This window comes from Malurus melanocephalus, unplaced genomic scaffold (genome assembly GCF_030028575.1).
Source record: "Malurus melanocephalus ecotype Western Australia unplaced genomic scaffold, MMel_1.1 scaffold_39, whole genome shotgun sequence".
Lineage (NCBI taxonomy): Eukaryota > Metazoa > Chordata > Aves > Passeriformes > Maluridae > Malurus > Malurus melanocephalus.
The window spans coordinates 3,093,563-3,117,641 of NW_026623271.1; the positions used below are offsets into that span (position 1 = coordinate 3,093,563).

Below are 24,079 nucleotides of genomic sequence, written 5' to 3' on the forward strand. Positions count from 1 at the left end.
CACAGGTACGCATMTTCAGCTTGTGTCTAGACAAATTCTAACACAAATTAACTTTTTTTCACCTTGTGGTATAACAGAAGATTAGAAATATTCCAGTGGATTATATATTTTTCCCTGTCTTTTCTAGATGACTGATTACTTTTAATGAGATAATGACCCAGTGTACCTGTCATAAACAATAATGAGGATGAATTTCCAAGGGCAAACAAGCTAAGTAACAGGATGCACATTTAATGTAGAAAAAGTCATCATCATCATCACTTTATTGTTTTAACATGGGGCATTAATCTGAAAGAATAGATTTAAAAAGTGGACAGAAAAAAAAAAAAGGCCAAAAATCTTGATCAAGCTGCTTGGGTGGGAAAAGATCAGTGTTTGATTCCCAGTAATGGGCTGTGGCAGCCCATTTCACTGTGTTGGGGCATTGGCCTRACATATCAGGCAGATATTTCATCTTTTTATTTTCAGTGTTTATAATTACACACAGCATCAATTATTCATAAAAGCTGAATTCTCTTTAACTGATAAAGTAGGAGAGGCTTCTTTACATCTCTTTAAAGGTTTGTGTTCTGACAGGTTAAGTAAATGACTTGCAGCATAACTCCAGCCAGTGAATTRGTTTCATTGGAGACCCARCTCCACTGCCCTGCTCAAGCACACAGARCACAGGGGATGAGCAAGAGGAGGCAGAGCCTGCAGGGCTGTGATCTTCTGTCCTGGGATGGCTGCTGTGACCGGAGGGTTGGAATGGCAGGACACAGCTCTGGAGRAAGGACAGGCTGGAGCAATGAGGGGAGGGTTTACCCTCTGTGCCTGTGAACAGATGGAGAGTGTGGAGCAAAGTCRGGGGGAAAGAGGAGCCAACCSAGGGTCTGGGGGTGAGGATTAAAGGGAGGGAGGGAGAGGTGGTGCTGTGGTGGGGATTTGCTGCAGCTGCCAGGCCAGGAAGAACATGAGAGCCTCTGTGGGTGCTCTCACACTCAGAAGTTCTGGTGTTCATGGGGGAATTGATCCACCCCAATATCTGCTGGAAGGACAACACAACAGAGTGTGAGYAATCCAGGAGATTCCTGGAATGYGTTGATGGTAACTCCTCCAAGTGATCAGGGAGCCARCATGGAGAGATTCTGTGSTGGACTTTGTTCTCACCAGAGGTWGGATCTGGTGGGGAATGTGAAGCTCAAGGGCAGCCTGGGCTGCAGGGACCATGAGGTGRTGGAGTTTGAGATMCTCAGGGCAGCGATGAGGGTGCACAGCAAACTCAATACCCTGGGCTTCAGCAGAGCAGATGTTTGCCTGTTCAGGGATCTGYTTGGTAGAGTGCCATGGGATGTAGCCCTGGAGTGAAGAGAAGCCCAGGAAAGGTGGTTGATATTCAAGAATTATCTCCTCCAAGCTGAGGAGTGATGTATTGTAAGAAAGAGGAAATCAAGTAAAAACACCAGGAGGCCTCTATGGATGAACAAAGAGCTCTRGGACAAACTCATACACAAAAAGGAARCCTATGACAGGTGGAAGAAAGGGCAGGTAGCCTAGAAGGAATACTGAGAGATTGTCTGAGCAGGCAGGGATTAGGTTAGGAAAGCCAAAGCCCTGAAGGAATGAAGTCTGACCAGGGATGACAAGGGCAACAAGGAAGACWTCTACAGATATGTTTGTGTTAAAAGAAAGCCTAGGAAAATGTGGGCCTACTCCAGAAGGAAATGGGAGACATGATTATCTGGAATGTGAAGAAGGCCAAGGTACGTAACAATTTTATTGCCTCAGTTTTCACTGTAAATGCTCCAGCCACAGCACTCAAGTTGCAGAAGGCTTCAAGTCCCAGAAGGGATTGGGAGAATGAAGAACCACTCTCTGTAGGAGGAATGTTCAGTGTTGTCCAAGGAACCTGAATGTGCATGGGACCTGATGAGATCCATCCATGGACTCGAAGGGAGCTGTCCATGGGAGTGGGTAAGCCACTGTCCATCATGTTTGAGAAGTCTTGGCAGTCAATGAAGTTTCCACTGACTGGAAAAAGGAAAACATAAGCCGTTTTTCTAAAAAGGGTAAAAAAAGGAAGACCTGGGGAACTGCAGGCCAGTCAGTTGCACTGCAGTGTCTGGCAAGATCATGGAGCAGATCCTTGTGAAAACTATGCAAAGGTACATGGAAAATGAGGAGGTGGCTGGTGACAGCCCACATGGCTTCACTAAGGGCAAATCATTCCTGACAGATTTTGCGGCCTTTATCACAGGGTTACAGCAGTGGTGGGTACAGAAAGGGCAACTGATGTCATCCACCTTGATTTGGGCAAAGATTTGACATTGTCCTGCATCACATCCTTGTCTCTAAACTGGAGAGGCATGGATTTGTCTACTCAGTGGGTAAGGAATGGATGGATAACAATGGCTGGATGCACTCATAGAGTTGTGATCAACAGCTCCGTGTCCAAGAGGGGAGCAGTGAGGGTGGTGTTCCTCAGGGGTCACTGCTGGGACCGGGGCTGTTTCACACCTTTGTCAGTGACAGAGATGGAGAGCACCCTCGGGAAGTTTGCCAACACCACTGAGCTGTGTGGGGCTGTCACACTGGAGGAACGGGATCCAGAGRGACCTTAACAGGACTGAGAGGTGGGATTGTGACAACCTCATGAAGKTCAACACAGCTGAGTSCAARGTGCTGCTGCACCTGTGTCAGGGCAATCTGAGGCACAAGTAGAGGTTGGGCAGAGATTGGACTGAAAGCAGCACTGAGAARAAAGACTTGGGAGTGTTGGTGGRTGAGAAACTCAACATGACCCCACAGAATGTGCTGGCAGCTCAGAAAGCCARCTGCATTTTAGGATTATAACCTCATGTAAATTTTTTTTATTTTGTTGCACATKATAAGAATGGGGATAGTGGGACATTCTGTTTTCTGTACATTTTTATTCTTTTATAGCTGTATTGATGTCTGCAGAGACAGCAATAATTATGTATGTATTTGTTGTGGTACAGATGGTATAAAATTCTGTAGATGTTATTTTTCGTTAAAAAATAAATAAATTTTAGGGCATCCCATGAGTTGAAACTATTTTTTCTTGCCAACATCTACTTTTCTTGCAACAGCCAAATTATTATCTCTCTCTTTTTCTTACATGCTACCACTATAATATTGTTTCTCCCTCATCTTTGACTTCTCAGTCAGTCTACAGGATTCACTGAAAGCCTGCACTGCCTTCATGCCTCACTGCATTCTGCTGTGCATATGAATGCAAGTGTCTGTGTGCACTTTGTCTCCTGGGCTACRGAGCAGTCTCAGCTCCTTAGGGAGCCCTTTCATTCTCAAGGTGTGTACTTGAAATGCCTTCCAGCAGCACACCTTTCTTTGGATGGAGCCAGATCCCTCTGTGTGCAGACCCTACCCTTTGAGGAGCTCTGGGTATTCCTCCTTGAGGTAAATCAGAGTTTTGGAGTGGGCTTCAGTCATTCTTGAGAAGTTAAGGCTCGTTTATTGGGAAATTTAGTGGCAGTGTTGGTATCTGAGCTGTCAGGTTCTTTGGCTGACAGCACACACTGAGTGTCCATGAGTTACCCTTTCTCCTTGTGGAAAGACCAAGCCTACGTGCTGCTGTTGTTCAAGWTTGTTTTTAATTAAAAAATTGTCTTCTGAGACTGACTTATTTGGTGAGGGAAATAATAAAATATACCTTACCTGTTTGATCATTAAAATATTACCATTGGTGTTAAATTTCCAGAATTTAAACACAAATATTTTGAAAGCTATACTCTAACTTTTGTGTTGCCAGGACTGTTTATTTGTCTTCCAAATAACAGCTGTATATTTGCTGTGCTCACCACTTCTCATTCCTCACAGTTGTCATGGTCTTTCACAGAGAAAARAGAATCATTCTTCATAGACCTGACAACTCCCTTCTTTGTCAGAGTCATTTCTTCAAACTGTCAGCGAGTTTGTCATGCTTTCCTTGAGGTTTTGTGAGGTTTTATCATTGTGAAGGTACATTAACATAACTGCATTATCTTGTGTTGGTCTCAGCCTCTGAAATAATCATTCTACCTAGAATAATCCTTATTCTATCTGAAATARTTTCACTAAAGTGAAAGTTTCCTGTGATGGAGGGAAATTAGAGGGGCTCCAAATTGCTGTTCTCATCTGTGGTGTCTCAGTCTAACATTGTCCTGGATAATGGGGAGTTAACTGTATTTCCTCAATTTGGGACATAAAAAAAAGTCTGACTAAAGCATGTATTTTAGAGAGGCATTGATTTGATTTGATTTTGCTTTTGTTCTGATTAGGTCATTCTAATTAATAATCTGTTTGTGAAAGAAGAAAAGTGAGTATTAATTAATTAATATAGGAATGTGATTGCAATAAGCATAATTCAAAGTTTTTCTGAAAGTTGAGACCTCTAAGAAATAGGTAAGCTTGGAACTGAAAAAGTGGAATATATGTGCCCATGATTCTCATCAGTTAAAATTTACCCTGGGATTTTGAGGTATATGATGAAAATAGGTAAATCAGGAATAACTCTACTGAAAACACTAGTGTTAAATGGAAGAAAATCAGAAAGTGTGTTGAGAGCTGGTTCTCAGTCTATTGTTCAAATTTGGACTAGGTTTGACCCATTGACCTCAGGTCCTTGAGAGTTTTAACACTGTTTTGCCCTAAACAGGATTAAAAAAAAAAGGCATAATTTGGATGTGACATTTGTTTCCTAAATTCACCTGGGGCATTTGCACTTTCCACACAAGGAAGACACACTACAGTGTGGATGTTTCTCCCTTATTAAGCTACATTAGCAGTATTTCTGCTTTGTAAATAAAGATGGATTTGGGGGGGACGGGGCTATGGGCTGCTAAATGTGAAGATTTTAAACGTGCTAGTTAAATTTTTGAGGGTTTTTTTTGTTTATTTGTTTTGGTAGGGTTTTTTGTTTTTCTTTTTTCTTTTAAGGGGGGTTAGTCCTWTACCATATGAAGAAATGGCAGTGGCTAATTGAAAGTGAAGCTTGTGGAAAGTGCTCTTATTTTTACTAACACTGAAGATTAATCAGTAATCTCCTGCCAGCCCTTGTCACTCTGAGCAGGCATTTTGGCTTTGTGTGTTTTTCTCTAAAAGAGCATTACCTTGAGTGGCTGTGAGTGTGCAGGACACTGAGCTGTCCCCTGTTGGCCTCTGTCCCCCAGAGCAGCTGYAGAGTGGGGTCTGCTCACCCTGGCGTGGGCACACGTGGGGCTCTGTGCACTCTGCAGCACTCCTGGGGATGTCTTTGCTGTGGTTTRCAGAGCTGCAGGAAGCTCCAGTTTCCAGGTCTGGTGGTCACAGAGTGCTCAGGCGTGTCCTTAACAGCCCCTGATATGCAGAGCCTTTTGTTGAACCCCAGGCTTACAGTCCCGACTGCTTAGGAAAGCTCCATATCTGATGTCTGTGAGGTGTTTAGCTTCTTATTCCAGGTGACAGTAATGGCACAAGCATCTCTGGCAGTTCCTGAGGCAAAAACATTTAAATTGTGGGTTTGCAAAAAGGGACAGCTAAGYCTATCAAAGCAGGTTAACCATCTAGAGGATGCGCAGGTAAGGATCCTTTCTTAGCATTATCTCCATACTCTTGCTGCTCTGCAAACCACCCCACAGACTCCCATTTCCTCCTCTACTTACAAAATTATGCTGCTTTTTGGACTGTTGTGTTGTCAGCCTCATGCTCATGAAGTACAGTGGGGAAGGAGAACTCAGTTGCTGAGTGATGCAGAAAAATTTAGGATATGTTTCATGTTGTTTTTAAATTCTTGGTGAATAGATATATTAAAACATTGCTGTCCCTCTTGATAATTTACCAGTTATTTCTGTTTATTTGCTTGATCTGTATTGCCAAAATATTTTAGAAGCTRTACTTTTGTACAGTTCTCTGAGAAAGGATATTGACACATGAATTTCAGTTACCAACAAGTGACAGATGCTGGAATTGTCTCTTACACAATGCTAACGATCAAACAGCTGGAATATGTCATGTAGGTTTGTGCACTTCCAAATGGTAATTTAATCAAAACTTCATCAGGATACAGACCRCTGTCATTTGTCTTACACAGACCCACCCCACCCCCTGATAATTGTCCCCTGTGAARTTCGTAATAGATTTTGGTTGAAACAAAGTAGAACACGAAGAGTCATATTTAGTATTGGAATGAAACCATGCTTGTAAATAAGATTCTCTGTGCACAGCTCTAAATTATTCGTTGTGGTGCAGCATTCTTTCTGACACTGCAAAAAAATTTAAATGTCACTGGATATGTTCTGAATTTATTTTCCTATCTCTTTATCTTTTATTGGGGAAAATCCCTGATTTTGCAGTGGTGARGTTTTGCAATCTGTGGGTTTTGTTCCTTCTACATTTTGCACAGATTAGTGGGGCTGTGTGTCACTCTAAGTTATTATGTCTTTTTTTCTAGCAAGTTGTTCGAATAATTTTTAGCAACCAGCCATCAGCACAATGTCACTATAACCTTTAATTATATTTTGTCTATAGAGTTAACTTCAGCAGCCACATAGGTATTGCCTCAAGGCCATTCCCTTCCCAGGTTTAGCCCTGCTGGCAGACCCAGAGCTGTGAGCTGGCGTGTGTCAGTGGTGTTGCATCTGGCATGCTATTCGGGATGGGGTAACCCTCCAACAAGGCTGYCTGGGTTTCACATGGCAGGAGCAGTCCTTGGGCAGCCTGCAGAGCACAGAGCCTGAGAGGAGAGAGGGGAGCAGTGCTGGGAAGCAGCTGAAGCAGTGGGGTGAGGWGCACAATGCCAAAGTACCACTCCTATGTGTGTGTAGCCTTGAACCTGTGCATTGGAGTGCCATATTCCTGTGTCTTGTCAGTGGGATTTCAAAGCTGCCCTCGTGATTCCACCTGGGTGCCAAGACTGTCTCTTGGCATCCCTKTCTCTCTGGGTACCACTTTCACTTGAGCCGTGTGAATCAGGACAGTCACCTCAGTCCAAACCTAAGAGTCARCCTAACTCAGAACTCAGTGAGGATGGTGGCAAAAAATAGATATCCAGGGATGATAATCTCAGGCAGAATAAGTAGTGTTTCTTCCCTGGGAGTATCTCTGCCGTTCCTGATGCTGTCTGGCTCCAGGAGGAACATTTATTATCCYTCATTGAATATTTTTGCCATTGATTTGTCCATTTGTTTCTGAGCCAAGACTTTCTGCTCCTGACATGATTGAAAGATAATTTAGTATCTGTTTTATGCCTCAAGCAAAATGCATCTTAGACTTTCTTTTRCCCACCTTACTGTGCTTATCCTGCCAGACACTGTGGTGATCTGGGTGATCCAACATCTGTTTTGCACTGAAAACTCCAGCTAAATTCCTGTAGGGGCTGATTATTATCTGAGACCTTCTTGTATGCTAAGGCTTCCATCTTTCTGGACAACAAAAGTGTATTGTGATTTGCTACCATAAAAATAGAGAGTAGTTCATCTTGCTCCGTAATGGAGAGCTGTGGGTGCTGCTTTTAAATCTCCCAGTAACACATTTGGATGACCTCCATGAAATCCCAGTCTGGGCAGGAAGGCTTTGTCTGGTTTCTRCTGAAACACTGATTATTCACATAAGCTCAAAAATAGTTGAAGATCAAGGTTCTCTTTTTTCCTTTTTTTTTTCTATAAGTAAATAATTTGTAAAATCTATTGCATAAGCTCCTTGCAGCCAAATAAAAGAGTGAATTTAGAATTATGTAGCTGAAAAAGAACTTTTTTCTTTGACAGTGAGTAACTTGTTTCAAATTGTTAGTTTTGTGCTACATGTTCTTTTGTTTTTGGTTGGTTGGTTTGTTTTTTTTTGTAAAATTTGCTGAGGTAGCTGTCTAGAGGAGTTAAATCTTCATATCTACAGCCTATGTACAGCACTGACAGCCAAAGCCCTCCCTCTAAGTTTGAGGAAAGCTTTTGGATGGGAGTGAAATGTTATTTTATGCTTTTTTGTTAGAAATAAGTCAGATTCCAAATTTTTTTTATATGAGCACATCTGCTGAGACCTGCTACAAATTTACATGCTTCAGGAAACAGCTCAGCCATCTGATGGTGACAGTCATGACTGATGTCCTGAAATGAATTTAGTCCATAACAGTAGTGACAAAATAAGCAGTTTTGAGGAATCCARCAGCCCCCACATTACAAAACAGCGGTTGCATAAAATATGGTGTCTGCTTTGATAAAAATGTGTCTACATTTTTTTGTCTTTTTATTTAAAAGAAAAATTGTTGGGGGGAATTAGAATTCATGTTTCAAAATAACTTCACTGGTTATGTTACTTGTTTGCTCATCTATATGTTTGTGGTTTTTAACAGCTTATTCTCCAGAGGTTCCTTCCTCATGACTGGCACTCCAAACCTCTGCAGTTGGGTTTCCCAGTGTATTTTTTTGCCACTTGAACCTGTCACTCCTGTATGTGCTTGCACAAACCATCTGTGACTGTGGTTCAGAAATTGTAGTTTTGCTCTGGTTTTTTTGCCCCCAAAGGAATAAGAAGTCAGTTTGCGTCTCAGGCTGTTGTTACTGTCTCTTCTGTTTTCTCAGCAATTTTTTTCTCCTTGTCTTGGCTTAGGTGTTCAAGACATGATGCATATTTCCCATGTAAAATTAAATGGCATAAAATTTAAAAGTTCAATATTTTTCATTTTTCAGTTCTGTGTAAACATGAAAAGCAGTTTTTGAGGTTGAATATTAATAAGCACTGTAAGGGCATACATTTTTAATGTGGCTGCTGCCCACATTTGAAATTAGGTCATTCAGATTTTCTTCTTGCTGTTTATTCCAGCAGTYAATGCAACACATGAAAGAAGAGTTCAAGACCAGTGTTTTTTACTAATTAGGAGAAGGCTGAAGGTTGTRTTTGGAAGGCAAAACATAAAACTATTTATATATTTTATCTCACATAACCCTTGAAGAAGCTGGTAAACCTAGAAATGGAGGCAAAGCCATGTGTTTTAAGTTGTATTTTGCAGTCTCTCCCAGTTGGAAACAAGACAGGAGTCTGATTACAAATGTTTGCAGCATGCAGTTGGAGATGTGCCAGGACGGCACTATAAAACATTTGCACTGGGGTTTGGTGGGGGTTGGCCTTGTTATTGACTTACCAAAGGAGTTYTAAAGGTTAGTCAAAGCAAAAGTTGACCTTTTAATGGGATTACAAATCWGTCTTTTTCTCTATAGGAGTTTCTTTAGTGCTAGATTTCTAACAGGTGCATTTGGTAAAAGTAAAGTAAATTTTTTTTCAATTTTTTAAATCCCTTCTTGTGTTGTTGTTTCAAAGATGCCAATTTGTGTGCACTCAATAAATAATAGAGATGCAGATCTAAATGTTTCACATGGAGTCATAAGCAACAGTAAGTAACAGTAACATTTAGAAAGCTGAAAATGGTCTTGAAAGCTTTTAGTTACTATGTACCATCTCCTGCAAAGCTACTTAAAAGTAAAAGTGTGTTCATATGGGTTCCTATAAAGATACAAAAATAATACTTATTGGATGTTTGTAGTTGTCACACTTGGAATGAAGAATAACATTGTTATGCTTAAAGCATGTTAGACTACTACAGTAATAATCAAAATCCTGTATTTTTTTCAGCTCCAGCTGTAAACCGATTCACCAGACGTGCATCCGGTGAGTTGAAGTTTCTTTATCTATGTAGTAGTTGAAACATTATGTTGACAGTGATTGTTGTGTAAAGTTTAATATGACATTAGTCAAAGTTCTTCAAAGGTGATGGACTTGGGCTAACTTCTTATTTGTTATTTGCTTTACTGAAAAATGTAGCCAAAGTTTCAGGTCACAGAACTTGCACAAATGCTTCTTGTTGCTGTGGAATTTGTCAGAAACCGAAGCTGTTCTCCTCACTCCCCNAAAAAAAAAAAAAAAAAAAAAAAAAAAAATTGTAGTTCTAGCAGGGCTGAAGGTTAAAAGCAAGAACTGAATGTAATCTGAAAGTAAGCAGGGTTGATTACTTCACAGAGAACCTGAATTTGAAATTTCCATTTGGTGATCAGCTACTCATGAGGAAATGCACAACTGTGTTGAAAATTGCTGTTTTGCAGACCCAGGCTGGTTTGTGTGCATGGTGTGTTGTGCTGTGCGGAGCAGCAGATCAGGTCTGGCAGCACCATTTCTGTGGTGGTGGTGGTTGTGCTGGGGGTGCACGTGCCTCTCCTGGTGATGATTTCTGTATTCTTCAAGTTAACTTGGCCCTTGCTGGCTCCRAGGACTCTGTTTACATTACATGTAACTGATCCCTCCAAATTATGTATCATTAGAAGTTCATATTCTTGACMTTTTCTTACTGTTCTGCTGTGTCATATCCTTTAGGCTTCATTTTTGAKGGTTTTTTCCTCCTGAAGTGTGAGGCTCAAGGCCAGTCTTACTGGTTTAAAGTACCTTGAATCTGAAAATGTGTCATAAAAGTCACCATGAAATGCAATGAGACTCATGACTGACTCATAAGAGTCAGAAGAGCAGGAGATGTGAGCTGTTCCTTGCCAGTTCAATATGCTAAGTTTAACATCCGGATATAAAATGCTCTTTGTTTTCAACTTCAAGTAATTTTTAATAAATGTATTTCATAATTCAGTAAGTCTATCCAGACTTCTAGTTTTGCTARTTTCAACCTCAGTCAGGTAGTTCCTTGTCAATGTAAAAATACTACAGGATTACTGAGGAAACGTAAAGAAAAAAGGAGGTTTGCAGGATTGGTGTGTAGCATATCATGGAATCACACAATGGTTTGGGTCAGAAGGGACCTTAAAGATCACCCAGTTCCAATCCCCTGCTACTGACAGGGACACCTTCCACTAGACCAGTGGAGCCCCATCCAGCCTGGCCTTGAACACTCCCAGGGATGGGGCATCCACAGCTTCTCTGGACAACCTGTGCCAGTGCCTCACCACCCTCACTTATGTAGCACAAAGTAAGAAAATGTAATTAATTCCAAATATTCTCATGTCTTAAGTAATGGTAATACTTCACGAGGTACTGTAGCTTGAAATGAAAAGAATGATTCGTTAACTAGTGCTCAGTAACAGTGAGCAGGGCTCTATGCAAATCACATTTTGTGTTTTAAGGAGACATCTACTGTGACTGATTGATAGCTGACGTTAATGAATGCAGTCCTTTTAACAGATGTATGATAAGCTTTTGCATTCAGAGAGTTTGATTGTTTGAAAAGCTAATACTCACACACAAAAAAACCCCTATCAATTATTCTTAATGTTTCTTTAATATACAATTAACATTTATTTTTTAAAGGAAACCAAAAACATGTTATAAGTCTGAAATTTTGGTGCAATTATTGGGGAAATAATCTCTGCGGGCAGTTAATATTTCATGTATTTTGGTCTTGTTGTGGAGACATAAAATAGTTATCTAATTCAGAATAATAAGTCAGGTGGTGTAGTATTGTCCAGATGTAAATCATGTGAAGACATTTCAAGCTGAAATAAGGTAATACTGCAGTTTAGTATATGTACTATTTTATTAAGCTACTGAAAGCTTTAGTACTGTTCAAATAAGAAARCCTGTGAACAATGATAGTCCTTATTTTTCTTCTAAAATGATAAATGGTTGTCTGAGAGGGAAAGTACATTTAAGAAACTTCATTGATAAAACATAAAATTAAAAATATAAACCAGACTATGCTGATAATACAAACATTTCACAGGGATGTTTGCAGTTCCTAACCATTATTTTACAAAATTCTTTTCTAAAATCAACAATTGCTTGTGTAGATTAAGGCAATCAAGATAYCTTGCAAGTATCTTTAAATGCTTGATAGCAGCTGTTGAGTTTGGGGGTTTTCTTATGTTTGGTAGCTTAAAAGCCTTCTGTAGTCAAAGCTGATTCCCATGTTTGGGAAATGACATATGTAGTATGTAGGCAGAGCAAATGAAATGTAGGGTTTTTTAACCTTAAATATGATTTCCTTTTAATTTTAGGCTGTTTAGCCAAGAGTTATTTTAAAATGTGAAATGTGCAAGATTGTTGATTCTTGAGTGCTTTTGAAGATTTTCTTCTGGTGAATATTACTCCRAGCTAGTGGTAGATATTTGGAGATTTGGCTGTAGAATGTGGTTTCATACTGCATCTGATCTACTGACACTGCAGATTGGTTCTCAGGGTGTGTGACTTCAGGGTCCCTTTTTGTCCTGMCTCTGCCCATAGGCTGTCTCTACGTCTATTGCACACACCTGGGAGCTGTGCTGTGTGAGGGTGGATTGATTGAAATAAAACAGGAATGCATAAGGTTCTGGTGTGTTGGCTTGCATTGGTGTGCAATATTTCCTCACAGAGAACAAAATATCTGATATCTTGATATTTCTGTTATTCTTTGGGCTATGCCTAGTATTTTACTTGGTTGCATAAGGTGTAGTTATTTTTCCTAACTGAGCTAGGAATGAGCTAGTTAAACACCCCGAGTTTAATTGCTGAAGCACCTACTGAAAATAATACATTACAGCATTTATTATTTAACAGCTGTTCCTGTTAACATGCTGTGAATGTATTAATGTACTGTCATTGGTATGTACAGGGAAAAAGCAGAAGTAAGCTAGGATAAATTAACTGTTCTTGAATTCCAGTTATTAAAATTTATTGAGCTAGCTAATTTGGTATCTCTGATGTGTATTTATTAATACTTATGTGTATGTATGCAATGTAGGCTCTATACATAAAATACACAAATACCATAGTGCTGGTGACACAGCTACTCATGRGCTAGTTAATAATGCACTCCATTGTTCTAGGCTATGCACAAAGAATAATAGATATCACACTCTTAAAAAGAGGAATTAACAAGAAGAGGAGATTAAAAATATTTTATAGAGCTAGAACGAACAATGAGACAGCTGCAAGTAGTTAATCCTTAATTTTTCTTTTAAAATCGGCTGGCACTAAGATGAAGAGAAAGGAAAACAACTGTTGAAGCAATCAAGAGAGTTGGATGTGGGAAAAAGGGGAGCATGGAGGTAGAAGCAGCATGAAGTGGAGGAGAAAGTTGTGAATGTTGTTCATGAGGTGAAGAATTACTAGAAATTCCTGAACAAGCTGAGGTAGCCAAGAGATGCCGTTTCTGAATATAGACAGATAATTTCTTGCAATGGATGAGATACTTATCTTGCTATGATAATTTTAATTTCCATTAAACCATGACAGATGGATAAACAAGTAAACTATCTCATTAAACACTGTCAGTAGCTTAGAATAATGCAACAAAACCAGCACGGGTTTACTGCATAATAAGCTTAAATTTAGRTATTTCCTAAACCAAAATACTACATACACACAGTGAAACACTTCACAAGCAAGWTGGAGAGGGCTTTACAGCATCACTTGAGCAGTGATTACATCGGTGGTGGGCTGGACCTGCAGGTGTTGTAGCTGCATAGCTGGGAGCAGGGTGGTGCCACCACATCAGAGACCGGACAGACGCCTGCACGCTTCACCCCACACAGGGCACATTGCAGGGCTGACCATGGAGTCACCAGCTCTTCCTGCCCTGGCTGGCTGCACCCTCATCCCATGGCTGCTCCCAGCTCTCCCTGTGTCTGACACACGGGCTCACACCTCTGCCTGGTGTATGAGAGGCACCTGCATTTTGGCACCCCTTCAGATAGGGTGAGGGAGGTTCTGTGCAGCCTCATACAGGGGAAAATCTGGGAGCAAATTTGCCAGAACAATTMATTCTTCTTTGTGTAAGGTGTCGTTAGGAAGAAAGTGACGAAATAAAAGTTTCGGTGTGCAGTATCCTGAACCATTGTGTGGACTGGATTAGTCAWGCCCACAGCAGCATTTATATATATCACTGCTACTTTTCAATTTAATAATTCCTACAGGAAGCATGACAATATACTTAAGAAACATGGTGAATTTTACTTCATTTAGACCACATTAGTCCCATTAGTGAAGGAATGGCTAATTGCTTTCTGAAACTATAAGCATGGAAGGGCATAGGTGATGTTAAATTCAATGGTTAAATATAAACAAGTATTTAGGAAGAACAAATTGACGTTGCTAGCCAAGAATAGAAAATGTCCCTAGGAACAATATTTCTCTTGTGATTTTCAATCAACTCAACTATATTGAGTTTTTCTTAAAAAGATTGGCACCCACTTTCCTGTGGCATATTTAAAATTGTCAGAGAAAGGCAGCTTACTGMAATGAAGTGCTATTCCCTTTTATAGAGTAAGGCAGAAGCTGGGGTCGTACCAAAATTGAAGTAACTGTAAAGTCCCCTTTGAAATGCTCAGGTAGGATGCAGTGTTGTTGTAGAACATGCCAGGTGACAAAAGACAGAAGAATAAAGAACTTTACTGATGAACCAGGAATTCCAATTCTTCCAGAAGAATTGCTGGTTCTGCTTGTTCTGAGTGATGCATAACCCCCAAACTGAACTGAAATGACGTTGGCTTCACTTTTGTTCGTAACACACATGTAGTTAATCCAAAATTTAAAATACCCAATGAATCACATTTCTCAAATAAGCAAGGACATAGCTGACATACAGTGCTATGTAATACTAAAACACAGTTAAGAATTAAGGCTGCCATTGTCATGGTGAGGGAAACCAAARGAAAAAATGCTGTCAGAATTTGAGAGTGTATCTACATTGCAGAGCACAGTAAAGAAGGCGCATTGTGCCTTGTCCTGGTCCTTGTAACATTACTGTCAGTGTAACACTCGAATCCTTTGCTGTGTCACAAKAAGGCTGTGGTGCATGGAGCTGCAGGCACCTCAGAGCACTGGATCAGGGAGAGTGTTGGGCTTCAGTCTGCTCCTGGTCCTGCTGAAAGCACACGTAGCATAGAACATCCTGAGCTGGCAGCAAAGTACAACTCCTGTCCCAGCACAGGACACCCCAAGAGTCACACCCTGTGCCTGRGAGTGCTGTCCAAACACTTCTTGAACTCCGTCACACTTGGTGCTGTGTRTGACCACTTCTCTGGGGAGCCTGTTTATTGCCCAGCCRCCCTCTGGGTGAAGGAAGTTTTCTTAATGTCTACCCTAAACCTCCCTGGCACAGCTTCATGMCCTYCCTTTGGGYCCTGTTACTGGTCACCCTCTTCTTTAACAGTTTTAGATCTTTATTGTGTTGAGGCACCCACAGCTGCCCCCAGCACTTGCGGGACAATCCCCTCCCTTGGCCAGCTGGTGATGCTGTCCCTGATGCCCTCAGGACACTCTTGGCCCTCCTGGCTACCAGGGCACACTGCTGACTCTTTAACCCTTGGGAATGAAGAACTGATTTCAGTGGTCTGCCCCACAACACCTCTGGGTCTGTGGAAAGTTAGTGGTAGAAACTGTGATCCAGCTTCCTTTCTTTAGTTTTTCTTGCACTACTGCTGCAAATGAGGCAATCACAAAWACAAGAGTTTAATTTGCTCTTGTTTCCTCTTATATTTTCTGKCAATTTGAGAAAAGTTCCTGTAGAAAAATGAAGTATTAACATAGGTCTAGGGATGCTTAAAGAGCATGCACATTTGCCTCCACTCCTAACCACTGTTTTCATTCAGAATGTCTGATAAATAGCATCATGATGTTAAACTTGGTAGTACTTATTCCTGTCCTGTTATCACCTTGAGATTTGTTGTTTTTGATGATGGTGTGAAGAAGAGCTTGTGTGCTCAGAGCTCTTCTGCCTCCTTCCTCATTCAGTTTTTTTGGCTGTTCTAGTGACAGATTTTTCTTCTCTTGATTGCATTGGTCGTATGCCAAAACTTTTCCATACTACAGTGTGTAGCTGGACAGTAGCATTCTTKTTCAAAGGAAAACAAAATTTGGGCTATCTCTGCATTACTTCAGGAACTTTTAAAGTGGTTCACATTCAACATTCATTTATTCCTCTTTGAAAACTCCAAAACCTGAAGCATGGATTCCAGCYAGTTGTATCAAAGTGTTTCCTTGTATACATGATCAGCAGAGGTTGAATATGGATTTTTCAAAGCCCATTTATGGAGCTGAGTTACAGAAATAGGTGAACTGTTCAAATTAATGTCATGCCAGGTTTTAGATACAGCTATATTTAAGCTGTTTTATCATAACACTTTAACCTTAATAAAAGTAGAAGAGATTTAGTAGATGCATACTATAAGTTTGAGGTGGTCATAGTTTGAGGTGGTGGAAGAAGGGAGGAAAAAAGGCAAGAGAAGGGAGAGAGGGAGATGGTGGGAGTAAGTACCTAAGCCTGTGCTCTGGGATAGGTTGCTACAGAGAGGGCTCTCGATATTTGTCCCRAGGAGGTGGCAGGGAATGAAGGAAATAAACAAATAGCAATTGGCATAATTTTCACACACACTAATATTTAGGCTATGCTTCAGGGAAAACTCTCTGACTATATACTTAGTAAAGAAATAGACTAAACTGCATAGGAATGCTCAGTTATCTCAGAAGTTTAAGGGAAGGTAAGACCTTTTCTTGAAGGAATAGAGGTGTAGTTCGTACTGCAGCAGTGTGTAGATGATTTAGATAGATGGTTTGGATGATTTATTGAAATTTCCTCTGTATTTCTGTGTTTGTTTAGATKTCCTTGCAATTGCATATTTCTTGAYTGCCTTTTATAAACTGATAAAATGTACAGAGTAATCATTTTTAAATTGGACAAGTTGTTAAAGCTAGATAGCAGTTATTTTTTTAGAAACTAGGAGTGTTGTGTTTTGAGCTCACAAATTACTTTGTATCCMCCTTTATGGGAAATTGTAGTTTTTCTTGCTGTCTTAATGCTAGCTTTGGAAAGCGTTCTGCATGTGGTTTTGAATCAATAAAATTAATCATTGTCATTTTTTTAACTATTTGGGCTGGTCTTGTTTCAGACATATGAAACACAAACCAGAGATTGGTATTGAAATGTGAATCAAATTTGTCCTAATGGCTTCTTGCCCAGCCAGTTTGAGGAAGAGCTCAGACATCCTAGAAGGTTTCAAGTTGTTAGACTGACTGACCAATTCCTTTAAAACAATTTTTTTTAGCCTCCAATTCTCCTTTCCAGCCCATAACTCATGATTTTGAAGCAAATAAAATACCTGTTATTTTTTTGAACAAGAATGTATGCATGTTGCCAAAAGAGRAAGGATTTGGAGTGGGTGTGTATTGATAGTCATTATTTAATAGTTCTGATCTTTTTTCTMTAAAATATTTCAGTATCTGTGTCTGAAAGATAAGCTTCTCTTTGGTTGTTGTGCTATATTATTCTTCCACACTTAGGTTAGGGAGGTATTCTCCCTCTGCTGTAACTGATAGAGCATGAATCTGTCGGCTCACCAGTATCYGCAGTATCAGATACTTGCAAAACCAGTATCCAAATACCATCTGTATCTGCTTACCAGTTTTCCAAAACATTCCATTCCATCTGTGACTTCATGTGCTTTGACTTTCAYGCTATAGGAAGGACAAAAGATGAGTAAGACAAGGCATGTTTTACATGGCGAGTTGTTCAAAATGGAGTAACAGTATTTGTGGAACATTTTATTTAGCAAGTTTTCTTGTACAGCACCATAATACRAATGGCTTGGCCTTTGACTTTCAAGTTTGGCTTAGTATTTGGCAAGTATTGGTTCGTTTAAATACTGTAGAAAGGAAGGGGGAAATAATATATTTAAACACCTTTGCTGAACACTACGTTGTTTAAAAGACGAGGTTCCATTTATGCATGTTGTATRAAATGAACAGCCTTATGTTTTGCTTTCTAAATGCTCCATGTAATTTCCATGTTTTGTGGAAAGCAGGAAGCACTGAATCCTGCAGTGTTTAAGCAGTTTTTAAGCAAAGTGTCCTATGTCAAAATGCAAGCCCAAGGCTGTCTTGCCATGAAATGTTCCCKCTTTCCTGCACCCATCATTCTGCTTTTATATAATTCAGTTCCACAGTATCTTTGGTTCAGTTCTTTATCATAGATCTCTCAGGTACTCTTCTCCAATGTCTGGTTTGGAGGATACAGAAAGTCTATTCATGGAAAGAACTATAGGATAAAGATCTCTGAAACCAGTATTTTGTCTCTTCAGTATGTCCTTAAGTGCCTCCAAAGCCATTCATACTTCTGTGTTGGACATTTTACCAGCCAAGCACTGCTACTTCCAAGTTTTGTTGCTAGCATGGAACCAGATTTGCTTTCTTTCACACCAGGCAATGCCTGTTTTCTCCTTTCAGATCTTGCTTTTTCTTCTACATAAATACATTAAAAATCTTTGCTCTGAGAAATCTGGCCCTTGTATGGCAGGGCTGTTCATGTGTGTGTGAGGCAGAGTATACATGGCTTTCTAGCATAAAATTTGCAAGAAAATCTCTGAAGAACTGAACATGATTTTGATAGTGTCTCCTGAGTTTGTTTCAGAATTTTTTCTGGATAAATATATAATTTTTTTTTCTTCCTTAAAGCTCTCTTGCCCAAATTAAATCCCTTTTCTTCTTTAGAGCAAAATGAAGTTTAAAAATTAGAAAGATTTGTTGTRTTATTGTGAATGCATCCTTAAAGGATTAAGGTGAATAATTCCTTTTCCTGTTCTTTTAACAATTTTGTGTGAAAGTGAAGAAGAATGATTTCTGATGTCTTCACAATTATTGTGAAGAATTACTATGAATATGCCAGAATGAAAAATTGCTACAATTTTTCTCCACTACAATGGCACAATCCACTCATGAGGAAAATTGTATGTATTTGTTACATAGAATAGGAAATAGAGGTCCATGAGAAAATAAAGAAAAATGAACTTGTCAGAGGAGATATTAAATGGAAATGTTAAAGCCTTGTGTAGGCTTGTTAAACCTGAGATTGCATGGAAACACAAATTCTTTTTCCTCTCAATAGGCAAGGAAATAATGAAACTGTGGAGATTCAGTTTCAAATAACCAGTCAGAGAAGAGGGACTGCAATCAGTCTRAACTCAAAAGCTTCAGTCAGTCTTTGAAACTATGTTTTCACACTGAACATCAGCTACACACTGCAACAAAATTGGAAGTTTATATCCTTAACATTGTTTTGCATGCAGTCTAGTAGGTGATGAGCGCATCTTTTAAGGCACAAATTCAACGCCTACTTATCAGCCTTTTTCTCTCCTGATATCGCAGTCTGAGTGTTGGAAATACACCTTCAGATTGGAGCTATACTGTAACAAAATTGTGCTCTCTGAGCTGGGGGACTTAGAACACTGAAAGTCCTAAACAATAATTACTTTCTACTCCSTCATACTCTTGCCAGTGAGCAATAGGAAAAGACATCTGTCTTTCTCCTGCTAGCATTGCTTTTGGAACTACTCTCACACCTATTCTAGTTGGTCCAGAGCTGAGTACACCTACTCTTTTGTTCATTTTTTGGTCTATGCCATCATAGTAATATGTATAGTAATATATCATCATAATAATATACTAACATCAAAGATAGTCATGCAGGACACTATTTTTTTTTGGGCATTTTCCTCATTTTCCTGAGAGGATAAGCTCTAATCTTATTTTTTATTTTAAAAGAACCACTGATTTATGCTATCCGTTTGGGAACAAGTTCCTAGAGAATGCCCATCATCACAAGTTTGGGGTTTTACGTTCAAGTAGATAAAGTCAAAGAATCAGCCAACAGCAGACAAAAATATGTKTGTATGTATTTACAAAGAACATAKCAGAAATGTTTTCCTGTATAATACTTACCTACTGTTCTGTAGGATTTTTAGACATATTCTTGGTTTGAAAGACAGGTGTTTGGCCAATAAAGGCAGGGACCCCCTTGGAGTGGTGGTTATGACCCTGCCTTCCCTCCGAATTATTATAGCTTTGAAAAATCACGGGCTTTCAGGCAAGAATATGGGGAAAAGGGAATAACAGTTTTTACTAGTATGTATAACGAAGTGAAATAAGTAATAACAACAATAGCAACAACCAGCCCAGTCACAACACCAGTGACAGCCTCACGCAGAGATACACCCAGATCTCCCACRTGGCCAAGGACAGGCACAAACCAGCAGAGATGGATGGAGAAAAAGTTCCTCTGCAAACTCACAGCGGAAACGCCTATCTCGGTGCTCCTTTAACCACTGCAGCACGAATCTCAGGGGTCCCAGGCAAGGCACAGGGGCAGAAGATCACAGTGCAGCAAACAGGAAACAACAAGCGGAGATGCTGGGCTCTGCAGAAAAGAGCAGTTGGGCTCCGCAGAAAAGAGCAGTCGAGCTCTGCTCCACAGGTAGCAGGCCAACCCACTCTCTGAGCCAAGCAGGGCAGGATATATAGTTATCCACCACCACCACACCCACACACACACCCTCCCAGTACTTAGCAAGAATCTGGGTGGGGTGTGGGTCCTATTGTCTTTACTAATCGCCCTGCCATCAAAAGGATGACCTGGCAATCAGTGTGTCCCAGCAACAAAATGGGAAAGAAAAATTCCCCAAGAAGGGAAACAAAAGGAGAAACCTTAACCCAGAACAGCATATCACAGAATCAATCATATTTTCTCATGGTTAGTGTGAAGGAATGCTTTAAATGCAAGACAGTAGGAATGAAAAAGCGAAATACTTATGCCTACTGTGTGGCATAATTGTACTGGAAAAGATGAGATCCTAATCTAAAAGATCTTCCCAAGGTGGGCTCCTAGGATCAGTTTGTTTGTGAGAAATTACAGCACAGAATCTAAATTGTCATCGTGGTTCAGTAGCACCCAACGACATGAATATGTTGGTGAAGAGTCTACATTTTGTTAATCGAATTTCTTGGCTGTACAAGTCAAACGGTGTAGGAAGAACACGAGTATAGGGTGCCCCATTGTCCAGCCTAATATGTATGGGTCTTACTGGACCAGCAGAGTTTTTTTTCTGTAATATGCCATCCAAGAAGCTGGTCTGTTGCAAGAAAAAAGAAGGGAAAGTGGTACAGCTCTTATGGGTCAGTTCAAGAAACACAGCCCACGTGTGAAGTATGGTGTTGAACAATACTAAAAGGAGTGTCGGAGAGCTGCGGTCACGCAACTGCCACAGCAGCAGAGCAGAGGCAGGAGCAGCACAGTGTGACAGTGGCTGATATGCTGGGTTGGTAAGGGCCTGGAAGAGAGGAGTAGGAAGCCGRCGCTTTTTGCAGTCAAAAAGAACAATTAAGTGGGATTTCAARCCCTTTGTGATACGCCTACCACAAGTGCCCAGCAGCAGCGCGTGCTGGGTGTGAGACATCCTCGCTGCCTGCTCTGTGCGCGTTCCCGTCTCTGCAGAAAACCTGCCCTGAAAGGGAAGATGAGAACGCGTGATGCTATAAAAGCTTGCTGCATAAAGGAGACAAAGGCTGCCTGCCATTCCAGGCTGGTTTGCTGCAGTCTGACACAGGTGTTAACTGTGTACATCACTGATGTTCTGTACCTACTGATGTGATTGTGCAGTTCGTGGTATCCTCACACCTGACTCGGAATGCCATTTGCTTAAAACATTCTGCACACAACTAGACTGTGGAATGGGCAAGAAACTGTAGATTTAAACTTYAAAGTAACAGGAATAATTTAATTCCTGTAGATGCTCTAACCCGCGCAATATTGGAATATTACTGTCACCTAAGACAGAACAAAAAGCTGTCCTGAGAAATTTTCAYGTAAAGCACTTAACTGAATGAAACACAACCTTATAGTTTATGTTTTGTAGCTTTTTAAATCGGTTAAACCTAGCAAAATAGAGCGTGTAACTGCTGGTGTAGAGAGATGCTTTAAGTGGAACATTAATGTGTAATGTAAAGGAAAATTTGCTGTATTTCCCTAAAAGCTATAAGCCATTTTGTCAGATGCTATCATTCATTTATGTATTCTAACTTTTTWAATTACATTTCTTACATGTTTTCTTTCTGAGTAGACCTCAGAGGCTCAGGGTTGCCAACTGGCTTCTCTGTCAGTTGTTGTGACAATGATTTCCCTAATTATTTTTAAATTTTTCTTTTTTATTTTGCTGGTCAAGTTGTGGGGGAAACCACTTGAAATAGTGATATAGTGCCCTGACACTTGTTTGAAATGCTTTGTTTGAATTGCAAATTTTTTGAGTGTGTGACAGCTTTACCTTTCACACACACACACACACACACACACACACAAAATGAAATGTTTATTGAGTTACAGAATGTTCTTATTCTATTGAAAAACTCTTTCCTCCTGTACTTGGCCCTGGCAAGGACACAACAGTGTTCAGTTTTGGGCYCTTCACTACGACAAAGACATTGAGGTGCTGGAGCATGTCCAGAAAAGGGCARTGGTGTACCAGGGGAGTTATACATAGGATTTTGGGAAAAAATACTTCACTTGAAGAGTGGTGAAGCGTTGGCACAGGCTGCCAAGGGAAGTGGTGGAATCCCTACCCCTGTAAGTGCCGAAAAAATGAATTGATGTGGGACACTGTGATATGTTTAGTGGATATGGTGATATTAGGTCAAAGGTTGAACTTGATGATCTTGGAGGACTTTTCCAACCATAATGATTCTGATTGTTTAGGTAACTGGACTTATGTAACTTTGATTACTGAAAAATGCCAGTAATTCTCATAATTCTGGTATATCCATAAATTTCTGGCAAATAATTCTTAGGATGTAATATTTTGTGATTCACTTCTGACCATAATGTTATTCTTTTTTGGAGGTGGAACAAAGTTCTTTCAATACCTGTCACATTTTCAAGCCTGAAGCAAAATAATTTTCARTGTTAGGTGACTTCTTATTTAAGGACTCTATATGTGACAAAATAGCTTTAAAATTTATCATTAAAATCTTTGCATTAAGGTTGAACTATTAAGTAAAAAAAAMCCCTGTTACCAGAGGTTGGAAGTGACTGATTTTGAGTTACATTTTCTGTCATGAATTTTTAAACCTTTATATTCAGGCCTAGGCCTTATTTTTGAGACGTACTAATTCTGTCCCATCGATTTGAATGAGAATGAAGGTGCTCGGTTGGGTGGAGATTGAGGTGGAATGTGGTKGTATTGTGCAAGAGAGGAAGCAAATTTCAGGGGCATTTCTGTTCATTTCACACTTCTCATGCAGGACTCTTTAATCAAAACACAACAYGACTGAGGGATCATTTGCAAAGGCATTATTTCTATGAGCAATTGGAATTGTCTCTATTTATAGACTGCAATCACATCCAATGACTGGGTTTCTTAGTGCATTTATCACACGAGTGGTGCCGGCAGSAACCCTGCATTTACATCCCCATGCTACCATTTTTAATGAATACTTCTTTTTAATGAAACTCCTCCATTTTGCTTCCTTGTGTTGGTTTCATGACTGCAAAGTAAGGACTACCACTGTCCTTCCTCCCTGAAGTAAAATCATCACATTTTAATGACAGGATTATGAAATTGCACATTGATGCAGGTGGGCAGAGCACGCCTAGGGGATTAAGAGAAGGGAATAATGTAACCTTGGGCTGGCTGGATCAATGGAAGCAGTTTGTTACCAGTCATCAGGGATGTGCATGCACATTTCTAACAAACAAATGTTTAGCGTCATAATTTTAGAGGGCTTTAACCTCCAAATGTTTTCATTCTGTGTTCTGCACAAAATGAAGTGGGAGTGCCATGGCTTCAAGTTGTCTTCTTGTTTTTGTGGAGGATTGTGTCCAGTGAAGACTTGCTATTCTGTTTGCCAGTTGAGTCGTTGATCCTTTAGTTGGTACAGGCACAGACATGTCTGCTGTTTCTAACAGCAGATACCGGGGGACAGATGCACCAGCATGAGGGAGCACAGTCTCTGTCTCTGGTGYATCTGCCATTCTCTGTGTCCCATAGGCTACCCATGCTCTCTGTGCAGTGCTTTTACATGGTATCTCTAATTCTTGTGGACATTACCTGGCTTCACTTTTATGGGTGTATTATGTTAAAAACATTTCACATCATGGCGGCCTAAAAATATGCTCTGGGCCTTTTGCTGTGCCCACTGAAACCTGTGGTAATATTTATACTTTTTTAAAATGAAGGTTTCACTGATTTATATTTTTTTTTTCAATTTTCAAAGGTGAATGTATTTTCCTTAGAAGTTATGAATGGACTTACATGATGAGGAGGATCTTAAAATTTCATTAACAGCTCMTTTTATCTTCCCTGTTGCACTGTGCCTTTTCTTAGGT

At 40.0% G+C, this 24,079-nt stretch overlaps 1 protein-coding gene across 1 annotated transcript in view; it reads left to right on the forward strand.

Annotated features, from left to right (window-relative positions):
* Positions 1–24,079, forward strand: part of PRKAR2B (protein kinase cAMP-dependent type II regulatory subunit beta) — a 78,654-nt gene that overhangs the window by 19,077 nt on the left and 35,498 nt on the right. The window contains exon 2 of the mRNA XM_057364527.1: positions 9,598–9,633. Coding sequence (XP_057220510.1) covers positions 9,598–9,633 — 36 coding nt within the window. The remainder of the gene's footprint in view (positions 1–9,597; positions 9,634–24,079) is intronic.